General features: G+C 36.0%; 1 protein-coding gene and 1 non-coding gene across 2 annotated transcripts in view; one reads left to right on the forward strand and one right to left on the reverse strand.

Moving 5' to 3' along the window:
- Positions 1 to 15,632, reverse strand: part of LOC143389514 (transport and Golgi organization protein 1 homolog) — a 41,604-nt gene that overhangs the window by 7,494 nt on the left and 18,478 nt on the right. The window contains exons 2-7 of the mRNA XM_077108375.1: positions 12,108 to 12,250; positions 6,203 to 6,295; positions 2,608 to 2,685; positions 2,411 to 2,521; positions 811 to 915; positions 46 to 168 (exon numbers count right to left, since the gene is read on the reverse strand). Of these exons, the coding sequence (XP_076964490.1) occupies positions 46 to 168; positions 811 to 915; positions 2,411 to 2,521; positions 2,608 to 2,685; positions 6,203 to 6,295; positions 12,108 to 12,250 (653 nt within the window). The remainder of the gene's footprint in view (positions 1 to 45; positions 169 to 810; positions 916 to 2,410; positions 2,522 to 2,607; positions 2,686 to 6,202; positions 6,296 to 12,107; positions 12,251 to 15,632) is intronic.
- LOC143389728 (U6 spliceosomal RNA) lies at positions 8,976 to 9,082 on the forward strand. The gene has a single exon (XR_013090159.1). It is a non-coding gene; the product is annotated as a U6 spliceosomal RNA (small nuclear RNA).

Here is a 15,632-nt window from a genome sequence, read left to right on the forward strand (position 1 = left end):
AGGAGAATTCATGAGATGAAACATGTATTTGGAGTATAAACTCACATTAATAGTATCATCTTTCTGATTAAGAAATACAAGTAAATCTTTCTGGGTCTTCTCAAATGATTTGATGTGTTCACTGAGCTCAGCGTGTGATGTACACCAGTCTTTGACTTCCTGCTGCAACTGAAAAGTCAAAACACATGAATTCCTGTGGGTTAGGGAGGGGTTTCTGCACTGGATACATCAGGACTACAAGACTTAGACAAAGAAATAGAGAACCATACTCCTCGGTGGCCTGCCTCAATCGAGGGGGTTGAGACCTTGGTTAAGGAAGAGGGCAGAGTGGCCCCAACTCTCACAGCTGCAGTAAGAACATCAGAGCTCTCAGGAAGTTGACCCTGTTTATTGCATTCCCCAGAAAATTGCTGCCAATTCAAATAATTTACCTCCAGCAGGAATGGCTGGGCACATATGACTGTCTCCTAAATTTAGACTCCTTATCATGTAATCTTCCCTTGGCCGGTGAATCAGTAACTACTCAAAAGAGGATCATAAAATACTTAATTTTCTGTTTTAAAAAGTTTCTTTGAGGCTATGCAAGTTAATAACTGATTGACATTTCATAAGAAAAGCAATAATCCAAAAATCCAAAACAGATGGAGAACATATATATGCACTCAATTTAGGGAGCATGTTTAAAATTTGCATATCTAGAAAAGGTCCTACATGAATATTCCTTACCTCAGAAACAGATCCAAGAAAGATACAAGATAATGATATTCACTTCTCTAGTTTACATTATGTATGACATCAAATTTTCTTTACCTGCTCTTTTGTCTTCGTAAGCATGGTATTTTCTTTCTGAAGCTGACAGCATTCCAACTTCACCTTCTCTTCACGAAGCTTAGCTTCATTAAGGACAATTTGAAGCTAATGCAAAACACTACAGTTAGTGAATTAATTCCAAAGAAAAAACAAAGTTATTCTTTCCCAAACCAGACATCATATAGTTCTCATTTTTTGCACATTTTAGCACACTTCAAATTTTTGGTCCGCAACAAAACTAAGATGTAGTATTAATATCCCATTAGCAAGAGTTGGCAGCTTTACCTCTGAAAGTTCAGAAGTATTCACTGAAATGACATCTTCAAGCTTCTCTATAGATTTCTTATTTTCCATTATCTGCCAGGTGAAAACAGAACACAAAATATGCATTAGGATTTCAGTAGAAATACTGATATATGTGTGTGTGTGTGTGTGTGTGTGTATGTGTGTGTGTGTGTGTGTGTGTGTGTGTGTACACACATATATATACTAAAAAATATAAACACAATAAAATATTTGTCAAGCCATCCCATTACATTTCAGGTAAATGCAGGGGATCCAGCTTTGGACTAAGCAAAAAATCAAGAACTAAAAGAGATGAGGGAAAATGAAGTCATAAATATTTCATGGCATCCACAACCTTACTGTTTATGAGATAACCAGAAAAAAAGGTCAAAGTATAGAAAATCATAATGCAATAATAAAATGTTTTAAAGCATAGAAAATTAATTAATTACTGTTTCAAATAAACCAGTTCAAATTAGCAATTTTTTTTCTAGTGATAGAGAAAAAAATTTCCCAAGAACATTTTTAAAATTTTCTTATTTGAAGTAAAAAATGATAAAATTTCAGGGAGAATAGACTAATCTCACATACAGAAGAATTCCCAAAAATTTATAAAGATATTCGCTCCTTAAGGAAGTGGACATAACTCTGCAATCTTTGTTTGCAATGCCTGGGATTGAATCCTGGGCCTCATGCATGCTAGGCAAGTGCTCTACCATGAGCTGCATCCTGAGCTCGTAACTCTTCATACTTTAACTGTGGGCTGTGCATGGTAACTTCCAAAGAATATAATATGAAAAGGATTGGAAAGAATTTTTACAGTGGAGAAATCTGATAAATACTACCTCAGCTAGGTGATCAAGCTTACTTGGGGGTAGGATATTTCAGAACACACACTCTACTATCTTTTGCAACTTTTATGTAATTACAGAAACTTATAGAAATTGAAAATGAAATATGTAAGTAAAATTTTTTTAAGTACAGAAAATTGATTAATTCATTACTCTTTCAAGTAAAAAGTAAACAAATACTGTTCAATTGGACAATAGTTTTTTATTGATCTGCATGTTTCCAAGGGCAGAGCAAAGCAATATGAAAATTATCCAAGGTTGAGAATAAAAATATTTCCTAGGCCCATAAAAATAATTTGTTGTATCAGTACTTAAAAGTTCCACAAAATGGGCACAGAAGTGGGTTCAACTTCCTTGACTCCTAATCTTACTTTAGTTAACAGCTGGACTAAGTTCAACTTAACCAATTTTACAAAATATTTCAAAAGCCAAATTACAGCAACACTTAGCAGCAAAACTCTTACCCAGTCGTGATTCTTAGCTTTCTGTTCTCTTTCAGATTCTAACATAACATGAAGACTTTTAGCTCTCTCATCCAGAAATTCTTTAGCTTTTTCAAGAAGCTTTATTTTATCCTGGGAAAAAAGGTGTCAAGATTACTCACTCATTACATTTACTTTTGAGTTTAGAATGTAATTCCCCCCAAAGAAGGGATTTTTACCTTATATTTAGTTGCTTCATCAGAAAGAATCATATTTTGTTTCATGGTTTCTTGGACCTGTTTCTTTGATTCCCTCATCTATGTAAATAAAGCATTCAGAATTAAGATACACAAATAATAGTGCTACTATACAAGTTACTTCCAGACAAGTGACCCTTTCCAGAAGAAAGCAGTACTTAATACATATGACTACTTAGAATTTGGATCATTTGTAGGAAATAATGTAACAAAAATTTTAAAATATGATTTTTAAATTAAAACAGGTAGAAATGATTCAAGCTAGAACCAAGGGAGAAAGAAACAAAAAAAAAATTATACCTTCTCTTCATACTTTGAAAATTTGTGTATCAGTTCTTCATTTTCTTTCATGAAATTGATTATCTTTTGGGAAATTTGCTGTTCAGTGACTAAAAGGGGGAAATACACAAGATTATTACAATCACTAAATGAAATTCAATTACTCAATCTACTAAAAGCAAAGACATATTATATGGTACTATGAGGAAATACTTCTTAGCATAACTATTATGCTTTTAAAAAGCAATCTATTATTATTAGCAATAAGAGTATAAAATTATTAAAATTTAAGAAAAATATAAGAACAATGATATTTTGCTGGGCGCGGTGGTGCACACCTGTAATCCCAGTGGCTCAGGAGGCTGAGCTACAAGGATCCCAAGTTCAAAGCCAGCCTCAGCAAGAGCGAGACACTAAGCTACTAAGTGATACTTGGTCTCTAAATATAGGGGGTTGGGGATGTGCCTCAGTAGAGTGCCCCAGAGTTCAATCCCAGGTACCCCTCCCATCCAAAATGATATTTCAATTTAAGCTTATTTCACAGATGGGAAATACAGTAAAGTGTTGTAGCTTGATATTCCTCCCTTCTCAAAACACTTTCTTTTCAGAAAATGGAATCATTTAATTCTTTGCAAAGAAAAACAGAAATGAAAGCATACTGATTCACATTACCATTCTTTAAATTATCTACTCAATTACTTAATGCATGATTAAATCATTAGCATAGAAATACTCTTCAAATGTAATACATCTGCATTACATCAATATTAAAAGTTAATCTGCCCCAAAATAAAACTTATCATCTCCCTATCCACAATTTGTTCCTCCTCTTTATCTCCTATCTCAGAATTGGAACCATCATAATCTACTCTATTATCCATGCTAGCAACCTAGGAATAGTAAAATTTTCAGGAGGTAAAAAAGTAATAGACATTAAAAGTCACTGTATCTACTTCTAACATACATAAAACACACATCAAACACCAATACAATACAAGTTAAGAAACCTAAAAATTTACCTTGATATACTCTATCTTTTACCTAGAAGAGAGAAAAAAGATTAAATTTGATGTCAAACATCTGCTCAATAGAAACAGCATTCTTAAAACAACAGTCAGAATCATAACCAAGTGAGAATTTAATAACATTCTGGTTCAGGATAATAAATTTATAGGATTAAAAATAAGTAAAGGTTAACAAGCATTTTAAATTTAATTGGTAGTGATATTTCATAAATAGGCTCTGACATAAAAACACTAAGATATGTACCTTATTTCACAGTAAAGATGTGTGTGTATTTGTGTGTGTGTGTGTGTACTCAAAATCATTTACTTGAGAATTCTAAATAACCAGGATAAAGTCTAGAAACAATGACTATTCAAAAGGAATCTGAGGAAACAATATTAAAGGCATAATCTTTGTACTAAGATATGCCACTTTCACTCACCAGAAAACATCTTAGAACTCCAATTTAAATTTGGCTATTGGCTGAATTTAGAAACTAAGAGGCTACATCATCTTATTTCTACAAACCACTAAATATATAGCAAGAAATCTGAAAGGGAAGACTGCTAGAAGAAAATGCACAAGCAACAAGAGAAATGACAATTAACATATTCTGGAAAGGACAAAAACAATCATTTCCTAAAGACAGCAATAAACTGCCTGATAATAAAACCTAAGCAGAATTTTTTTAAAAACATCACTAAATTTCTTTGTAACTTAGCATATACTTGTCCTTTCAAATGTTATAAATGGTGATGGGATACTCAGATGTGTCCATGGATCATCCATGGGATCTTCGTAATAGGAAATTGCATTCAGAAAACTCCAACACAGAAAGAAATGGCATTTCTTTAATGTCATAGCCTTGCTAACCTTTTACTCAAAATGACAACAGAGGAAAATGGGAAGTAGCATAAAAGCAGTCATCTAAGGAAGAGACTAAAGCTCCAAAGTCAAATGCTGAAACTGAGGAGCAACAACTAGGAACCAGATCCCACATAACCTAGTGAAAAGAGAAACAGGTCCCGGGTTCTTGAAATGAGAAACAAGAGAGAAATATAAAGTGTTTTCATGTTTTTCCCTTCTCTTTATCCTTCTATTTCCTTTTTCCTTTTAGCTGAGAAAAAGTTCAATGAGATTGAACTGTGAAAATTCCTCACAGGAATCCAGGCAAATGATTCTTCTATTTAAGAAGGGAATACTTTTTAAGAGATTTTACACTCAATTGTACAAGGAGAGGAAACTTATCTTAACAATGATATGTCTGATATAATTAAGAAATCAGAAAAAGAATACTCAGATTTGAAAAGATTTGTATCCAATGCTTTTGGCTTCGTTAACTGTTAGGATTTTCATATGCAAAGTCCATTTACCTAAAATAATTTTCTTCCAATTATGTTAAATAACTATGAAACAGAATGACCTACAGTACAAACGTAAGTATGTATAAGCTTATATATATACACTTATACATATGTGTACACACATACACAGAGATAGACTAATTCTGCTCAGAAAAAAAAGACTTAATGAACCAAAGATTTAATGGATTTTTGGACAACACATAATCTATACTTCCAAATAAAAAGGTATTTTCTGAATATATGATCAAATCATAAAATCTGGGAAAAATATATATATAAGACTGGAAAAATTATCTCATCTCCTTTTTCTCATTTTACTGTATTTCTTTGTAGCATTTTCCCCTGTTTATATGTGTTTATATTAACATACAGTTCATCAACATTTAAATCTTAGTTTCTGCTTTTTTTTCCACTTCACATTTAATTGTGAGCATTTTCTGTACCTCAAAGCTTTGAAATAGATAAATCTGCCTACTATTCCATTAAGCAAACATACAATAACCCCTAAGTGAATTATGTTGTGCTAAGTCTTCAATCTAATACACTGTCCCACTGAAAAACATTACCAAAATCTTCAAAGCATAGTTATTTCTTTAATATAGATTACTAGACATATATGCTACATAAAAGGATATTGATCTAACCTATCCCATCTTTTATCCCACTTTTAAGACTTCTGATATGTATGAAACTACTGGTCAGGATGGCTGTAAGAATTACCAGTTCTACCAACTGCACCCACACTAAATTATTTTATAAGGTTAGTTTGACTTAAACCACTAATTTGTGTTTTAGCAACTGAAAAGGAAAAAAAGTGGGGGGGGGGCAGTGACTATATAAAATAATCCTTGTGCTTATGTGCTAAGGTATAAGTAAGTTAATTTACTCACAACAAGAACAGTTCTCCAAAAAAAAATGACAAAGGATACCAATCCAAAAAAAACAGTGAAAACTACAGGCTCCCATGGTAGTCCATAAAAATCAGGCCCAGGTTGATACTCATCAGGCAATGTAGTAAACAGCTGAAACAGACAAATTAGAAGAAATGAGAAACCTTAAATTTATAACAAAACAGTCACAAAGAATCATGGCAATTCTAAACCAACCTCCTCGTCAGAAATCCACCTCCTCAATATTTTCCAATAGTTTCTTCAAGAGAAAGGATACTGGCAGTCTCATATTTTTTGTTCACTTGCAGTGTTTTCAAGTATAATGAATCTAAATACTTTTTTAAAAAAATTTATTTATGTATCTTTAGTTTCAGGTGGACACATTTTGTTTTTATATGGTGCTAAGGATCGAACCCCTAATCCTAACCCTAACCCTGACCATAACCCTAAATCTAACCCTAACCCTAACCCTAACCCTGTGCCTCATGCATGCTAGGCAAGCGCTCTACCACTGAACCACAACCCCAGCCTGAATCTAAATACTTTAAATTGAGCATACATTTCCAGTTTGTAACAGGCCCTATATCATCACATTGTCTAGCACCTGGCTAGAATCCCTCTGGATCATTCTTTTCTCTTAGATAACCTGGTTTTTATAATTTAAAAAAATCATTTAAAACAAAAACTTAAATATATGAAAGAACTAATTAATTTTATGGCAACAAAAATAAAAACAATAAAACAATAAAAAGATTTCAAGTCCCTTTGGGTATCATTTGATAAGCTAGAAGAATACCTTACTATTCTGAAAAGTGTTTAAATTAAGAAAAAAAAACAAATACTTATTTCCTGCCTTATCTATACAAACCAAATATCTGTGTAAAGAATAATCAATCATAGCCAGGCGCCGTGGCACACACTTGTAATCCCAGTAACTAGGGAGGCTGAGGAGGGAGGATAGCAAGTTCAAAGTCAGCCTCAGCAAAAGGGAATTGCTAAGCAACTCAGTGAAACACTGTATATAAATAAAATACAAAATAGGGCTGGGGATATGGCTCACTAGCCAAGTGCCCCTGAGTTTAATCCCCAGTACACCCCCCCAAAAAAAAGAATAATCAAATTTTTATTTATGTAGGCATCCCAGCCTTTAAATGAAGAAAGAAAAATCCCAGCAACTCAGACCATTGCTATTTTGCAACCTATAATATATTAGCAAATCTCACCAACATCACTGTTGACTAGTAGTCAACATCAAAGGAGAGGACATGCATATATCAATGCAATATTTCCTATTAAGTTTTCATAAGAAACAGAATTGAACCTAAACCTGACTACCAATTTCCAAGAAACATAAAGCAACAGAGAGAGGCTGAGGTTGTTAGCTCAGCACTTGCCTAGAATGCATAAAGCCCGAGGTTCAATCCCCAGCACCACCAAAAAAAAAAGGCAATAGAGAAAACAGGTTAAATTGTTGTACCAGGGGGATTGTCATTTATTCACCAAAACTACAATATATCCTAGAAGTCCCACAAACATATTTTTTTTCAATTATTGCAAAAAGTTACAACAAAAGGAGAAATCAATAGATAGTAACTTATATGAGACTTGTTCTCCCACTGAAAGCAACCAGAAAGTTGGAATATTTTTTTGGTACCAGGGATTGAACTCAAGAGCACTTGATCACTGAGCCACATCCCCAGTCTCAGCCCCATTTTGTATTTTATTTAGAGACAGGGTCTCACTGAGTTACTTAGAACCTCACTTTTGCTAAGGCTGGCTTTGAACTTGTGATCCTCTCTCAGCCTCCCGAGCCAGTAGGATATTAAGGCATGTGCCACCATGCCCAGTCAAAATATATTTTTAAAGAGCTATTTTTCAGATAGAAAGCCACAAGGGACATGCAACTGTCACCCCTAAGAGCAGGAGAACAAATAGGTGAGCATTCTACCTTGAGGCACCCTCTAGACCTCAGTTTGGGAAGGGGAACCCAAATGGGGCCTAACAGTCTCACTGAGGAGAAAGAGACCAGAGTTCCAGGAGATTAAGCAGCCAAAAACATGTAGAGAAAACTACCAGAAAGATGGGAGGCACGAAGAAAAAGAGTTCCAGAAATCTGCATGGAGGTGGTTTTCAGTTTGGGGCTACATTCTAAGCAGTACCTGTGAGGGCCAAGAACAACTATAAGCTAACCAATCCCACAGTTGGCACTGAGCTGGGAGAAGTCTGGATTCCAGCTAGCCAGAGAGAGTTGACATACAAAAACAGTATGGTCAACAAGCTCATGAAGAAGTATTTGATCCAGGCATGATGGCACATGTCTGTAATCCCAGCAACTCAGAAGGTTGAGGTAGGAGGATCCCAAGTTTGAGGCTGGCAACTTATCAAGAGCCTAAACAAGTTAGTGAGACCCTATCTCAAAAAACAAAGACATACCCACTAGAATGGCCCAAGTGCTAGTGAAGATGAAGTCAAGTGGAAGTCTCCTAAATTGCTGGTGGAAGTATAAAATGATTGTGGTCATTTTTTAGCATGGCTCAACAGTATCACATAAGATAAAAACATACATTAAACGTAGGAGGCAATTGCACTCCTAGATATGAGTCCACTTATAGGGGCATATATATGAAATAGTACTGTAGGAAAAATGAATCTATACTTTAAAAAAAAAGTTATCAGTGGTTGCCTGGAACAGGTGGTGAAGGAACTCACTGGGAAGGATCCCAGGGAAACCCCTTTTCTAGTGAAAAAACTGTTCTATATCTTGATTATGGTAATTTTTACATGGGTATCTACATTTGTTAAAACTCAGAGTGTGATTGCTTTGGCAGCACATATACTAAAATTGGGACAATACAGAAAAAATTAGCATGGTCCCTGAGCAAGGATGACACCCACATTTGTGAAGCATTCCATAGTTTTGTGGAAACAACCCTTCAACAGATGAATGGATAAAGAAACTGTGGTACATATACAAAATGAAATGTTACTTATAGCATTAAAAGAGAAAAAAATTATGGCATCTGCGGGTGAATGGGAATATCAGGCTAAGGGAAGTAAGCCAATCCCCAAAACCAAAAGCTGTATGTTCTCTCTGAAAGTGGATGCTGACCCATAATGGGGGTGAGGTGGGTGGCAAGGGGCATGGAAAGAATGGAGGAACTTTTATTGGGCAAAGGGGAGGTAGGACAGGCGAGAGGGCATAGGGATAGGAAAGATGGTGGAATGAGATGAACCTCATTACCTGAGGTACATGTAGGACTACTACATGTGTTGTGTACAACTAGGAAAAGTTTTGTTCCATTTATGTACAATGAATCAAAATGCATTCTGCTATCATGTATAACCAATTAGAACAAATTAAAAAAAAAAACTCACTGATATTGGCTATCAAGGAATTACTGTTAAGTTGGGTGATGGCCCGTGGGTTCATTATACTATTCTCTATGCTTTTCTTTAAAGCTTTTCTAATTAAATTAATTTTTTAATTAGTACATAGAAATAAACATTATAATTATTGAAGTAGGTAACATGACATTTTGATGCATGTATACACTATGTAACGTTTAAATCAGGGTAAATATATCTACCTCCTCAAACATCATTTATGGTAAAACTTTCACAATCTTTTCTTCTAGTATTCTGAAATGTAAAGTATGTTATGGTTACCTATAGTCCCCTACTATTCTCTCTGCTCTTATTTGAAAGTTTCCATGATAAAAATACTAAAAATAATTTTTAAATTAAGATATAACTTCAAATATTTAAAGGATTTCTATGTAGAAAAGAATTCAATTTTATAGAGGAAATCATGTGGAGGAAAATTTGGAGTCAATACAAGGATGAACTAGACAACAGAAGAACATATAGCCTTGTAAGAGAGTGACTCATGCTAGGAAATACTGGTGTACAGGCCTCATAACTACTCGTCAGGGCCACAGTAAAGAAAATTACAGCAATGAGTGAGAAACTAGACTAACACCCTTCCAAGGTTTCTTCTAACACTAAGATTCTACTAAGATTCCATTGATCAATGAATCTGATTGGTGCACATCTCCCAAACACATCAGATCCTATTACTCTCCAGTCCTATCAGATATCATACTACTTGTTTAAGATTTTACATTGACTTGTTCATAATTTTTGCATATATTTGTTAAGTCCTTTTCTTAAGGCTTTCAAAAATCACAATAATGCCTTACACCTGTTAGACTCTTTTAGTCCTCACACAATGTCCTGTACATACTGGGCCATCAAAATGCTTTTTTGAAGGCTCCTTTCAAATCAGTCTCGTAACATTGTGCCTCTTCTTTGCCACTCACGTCAATGTCTTACCTATCACCGCAAAATCACTGACCATACCTGCACCACATTCGTGTACCCCGACCCAGACCTAGAGGAGGGCTCTGTGCATACCTAAAAATATGAATAAAAAATCCTTCCCATATCGTGAGGCTGTAAACTTTCCAAGTGATGTTGATTCATTCTGATAATCAAATTATGACTGTGGAAGACTGCTTTAATCACTGGAAATATCATTATTCTAACTGCCTGGCTTGTACATACTCCTTACCCAGGTGGCTGCCACCACCATGAACAAACCTGGAGCCAACTGAAAAATGATTCATTTCTCCCCATCACATCTTTTCCACCCTGGTGGTCTTTCCTCCCCAGGTATTCATTGTCTTTATACCACCTCTGACTGCCTACATGAGAATTAGGGGGTGCTTGGGGGTAAAACCCTACAAAATGCCAGACACCTCACCAGACACTTTACCTTGTCAAATCATTTAATTCTTATGATTGGAGTAAGCATTATCTACATTTTTCAGATGGGGAATCTGATATTCAAAAGTTTAGTTATTTGCCCAAACTTCTAAATGATAACCTTGGGATTTGAAACCAGATCTACCTGGCTACAAAATCTATACATTTTACAAGGAAAACAACAACATCACTTTTCTTACACAAGTCTTGAAATAACACAACCTACAGGGAACAACTTCAGTTGAGAAGGATTACTGTCACAATGGCCCTAGGACCATCTTCACCTCCAAGCTCTAAAAGCTTTCTCATTCCTATAATTAACTCTAAAAGTCCAACATCAACAAATACCATGAGGGGGAGGTAAGTCCTAAAATGCTTAGATAAGCTTCTAGACAGATTAAATGTCTTGTTTGGATCATGATTTTCTTTAGAAAGGTCAGCCTTAAGTGACTCTTTCTAAGAAACAGATCTAACCTAATTCCTTTCATTCTTAAAACTTTCTAAGGATCCCCACTATTAATGGTCTAATGCTACTTTGGCTCATGACTTCCTTTAAGATTTGCTGGCCTCTCCAACAGACCATTCCCCTCCAACTTCACACTTTATACAACACCAACTATTCACATTCTCCTGGCCTCCCCAAATATCCTTTTCTTCATGTTTCCATTTCTCTGAACACATTTCTTCTGACTGCCAGCTTCCCCCACCATCCTCCACCCCAGCCTGTCTAATCAACAACAAACCACATGTCACACTCCTGTTTGTCCTTTGCCTGTGCTTCAAACACATCTCAACTACTTTCTGACCTTATTGATCACCCTTCCAACCATAATAAATGCATTTATGGACAATAATGTTCTACCATCAAATAAATACCTCTCTTTCTGCCATTATCTTACTGTGTTTCAAGAACGAAAGGTTCTGAGGGGAAGAACCAAGTTTTTACAGGTGTACAAATGTCCAGCCTTGGTAGACAGCAAATCTTCCTCATATGCTAAACTAAGTAGCCATTAAGCCACACCCCTATGGCTTTTGTTTTAGGAGCTATCTACTCAAAGGGTCAGGAATCATTTTCATAAGACATTTTAAGTTCTTCACTTCATGACCAGAAGCCACTTAAAAACTAATAAATAATCAACATTCTAATTGAAGAAACTATGTCAAACTATGTCAAACTTACCATCTTAGTGAAATAAAGCAAGTATAACAAGGAAAGCATGTTGTCCAAAAGGGTGGCATCTGGTGGCTCTTCCACCTTTATCTCCTTTAGTTGGTCTTCTGTATCAGCATCATCAACAGGAGTACCTTCTGTTATAAGTAGCTCTAAAATTGAAAGGGGAAATGGCTATTTTATTTTATGCTATAGAATAATAATTGTCTCTCTTCAGTTTCAATATTCATCGAGTGTTTCACTAAATATATGAGTCACAGTGTCTGGAATATGTGGCTCTCCTAAAGACAATTAACACAGAGAAAAAAACTTCAAAATCCTAATTAGAGCTGTCAGACCCTTCAATTATAAAATGAACAATCTCCAGTCTACTCTCCACTACTTCCTTGGCCATACAACTGCTATCAGAACAATATTTACTAAAGGAAAATTTTTAAAACCAGAGATATATAGACAGGGTCACATTCAACAAACATGGATTTAGTGCTGGTGAAACTTTGTGTTAAAAATTTTAGGAAAGCTGAAAGAGAGGGAGTCTTGGTTTGCAGATTTACAGGTGGAATGAGCCAAGGCTTAACACAGCATCTGGCACCTGGCAGAGATACTCAACAACTATTTATTGAGTGGACAGATGACAGCTATTTAAAAAGAACACAGTAATACCAAGAGAGACTAAAGGGAATTGGGTACAGACCTGCATTGAGGCTCTGTGAATGAGGTAGAATTCCAGTTAGCCCTGAGAGCTTGTAGGGGTGGAATTTCAGTATGAGTTACATGAGCCTGGAGTATGTTTGATTAAACAGCTAGGAGTCCAACATGCAGTTATTAAGAAGTTGGACCAGGCTGGGGATGTGGCTCAAGCGGTAATGCGCTCGTCTGGCCGTGCGGCCAGGGTTTGATCCTCAGCACCACATACAAAAAAAAAAGATGTTGTGTCCGCCGATTCCATTCACCACTATTTTTTTAAGCTTTTGCCTACTTTTTAAAATTTTTTTTTAGTTTTTGATGGACCTTTATTTTATTTATTTGTATGCAGTGCTGAGAATCAAACCCAGTGCCTCACATGTTAGACAAGCACTCTACCACTGAGCTACAACCCCAGGCCCTCCATTCACTATTGGTCTATGAATTTGACTGCTGGTGAAGTCTGCCCATTGGCTCAGCATCTCAGCACCTGAGAGACATTAAATGACATTTGGGAAGATTTTACATATAAAGGTGATTGACATCATTTTGTGGTGGAACCTAAAAGGCCAGGGAAATAATTCATGCTTAATTTTGTAAGCCAAGTTTTTCCTAATCTTGAAAGTTTTGGAGCATGAAAATAACAAATCTTAATGGTGCGTTATTCATTTTCAGATCCTTATGGAGTTAAACACAGTTCATAAGTCAGTAGTGTTCATATATGGATGCAATGTCTTCTGGAAAATGGGAGAACTGATATGTTATTCCTTCTCAAATTAACTGAATCCCCCCCTGCTATGAGTTCTCCTACACTCTGTGTGCAGATGGGGGGGTCAGGATCAGTGCTGCTAAGCCCTGCACTTGTGCAGGATAATGCTATAGCTATGCTTACAGACCAGAACCTTTAAAAACACAAAATACAGTAATTATGGCTTCATAGCACCATACTGGATGGATAAAATAAAACAATTAGTCATCATCTAATTTACTGATAAAATGAGAGTGAGCAACACAAAAGTAGAATGCTCTTGATGCCATTATTGGGGATTTTTTAAAAAAATTGTTTCTCATCTCCCACTGGATACTGTGCACTATGATGAAGTATTCATAAGTGTCAGTCTAAAATGGATTGCAGTTCTGTACTGCTTCCTGTAAGTATATAGTATAAAGATCTGGACGATTGACTGCATTTGAAAAAGTTTAATTACCATGTCCAGGAAGCAAGTCAAAACAGGACTTGAGGTATATTACATTCCATTTAGAAGAAAAGGGAAAAAACACAGAATTTATGAGACTATGAACAGTGATTCTCAAGCTAACTTGTACCAGGCCAGACTTTCATGGAAGGCCTGCTAAACACAGATTGTGGGTCCCACCCCCAGAGTTTCTGGTGCTGTTGGTCTGGTTGAAAATTAGTTTTAGAGCATAAGGCCTTTGAAGAATAATATTTTAGTTGTAAATGGTTTACACAAGCTAGTCATAGCTAAACATTTGCTTTTAGGTGAGTTACAGTCTCTGGCCTATTTTTGATTTCTAGTCATCTTTATTCTTGATTTTCTCTCACTTAAGAGATTTTTTTTGAACTCACATGTACCTATATCACTCTCTGCTCTATTTTGTACCTTTGGCAACAAATATCCTTGAAAGCCTTCATTATGATAATGCCTCTACTTTGTAGAGAAAAATTGGCAAGCTTTACCTGGGTCTACTTTCTCAGTATTTGGGATCTGAGACACTTCTAAGACACCCATGTCCTCAGTCACAGGTTGACTCAAGAGGCTGGGCTCTTCAGGATGGTTCATATTTAAATGATGACTCAGGAGGCGAGGCTCTTCATGAAGATTTCTATTAAGATTATTTGTGTTCTCTTTAGGAAAATCATCTTCATGGGGTGGCTGCATCTCTACACGGGAGAAGAATGCATTGAGCCAGCTGGATGACACGATCTACCCCCACTTAAGCCTAATGATCAGCACTCCCCATCAGCACACAGCTCCAGAAACCTCAACACTGCCCTCCATGTCCTGGCATGCGCCCATGAGAACAACTGGGCAAGGATACGGGAGGGTTACTTGTTTTCATCCCATTTAAAGGATGACTAAACTATACAGTCAAATTTATAAAGAAGCCTTTAATCCAAAGTATTTCATAACCAAATATATTTATGATAGAGGCTTCAATAACTTAACTTCCCTTGGCAAACCAACATACACCCACATGAATAAATGTGCAGAAGAGAATTCTGGTCCAGAACAAAAATGTGAAATGTCTATTCTGCTCAGAAATAACAGGAACTCTTTCATCTACAAGTGTGCTGGTCTCACCGAGCCAGTATAGAGAAGGGAATTCCGTAAGTCTAGCTTGCTAATGTGCCTTTCAAATATGTTCAAAGTAACCTAGGAGCCAAATGGTGAACCTATCTCCTTCCTGAGCTCAGGACATAGACCAATAGGATCCAGAGCAAAGATTATCTCTTTACAGCTTCATATTCTACCCTGAACATTCACTTGTACTTTGCATTCTTATCCAAAATATATCTGCTTTGATTAAATGTACAACTGTTTTCTTCCCCAAATTATCAGGTAAAATTAAGGATTTACAAATCAGTGATATATTAGGTGACAACATAATGCATACTATGGAGCACTTATTTGGAAGGCACACAAGGACACCTGACATACACACCTCACTACAACACAACACAGACCCACCTGTTGTGTTTGGTCACATCTGTTTGGACACAGGCCATTTCTCAAGTTATGTTACCCCACTGAACCTTACCAACACCATGTCTTAGTACTGAGGAAGCATCAGTGATGAGATTGTCCAGGTAGCCCACGTAGGATAGCG

The sequence above is a fragment of the Callospermophilus lateralis genome, unplaced genomic scaffold (genome assembly GCF_048772815.1).
Source record: "Callospermophilus lateralis isolate mCalLat2 unplaced genomic scaffold, mCalLat2.hap1 Scaffold_63, whole genome shotgun sequence".
Taxonomy (NCBI): domain Eukaryota; kingdom Metazoa; phylum Chordata; class Mammalia; order Rodentia; family Sciuridae; genus Callospermophilus; species Callospermophilus lateralis.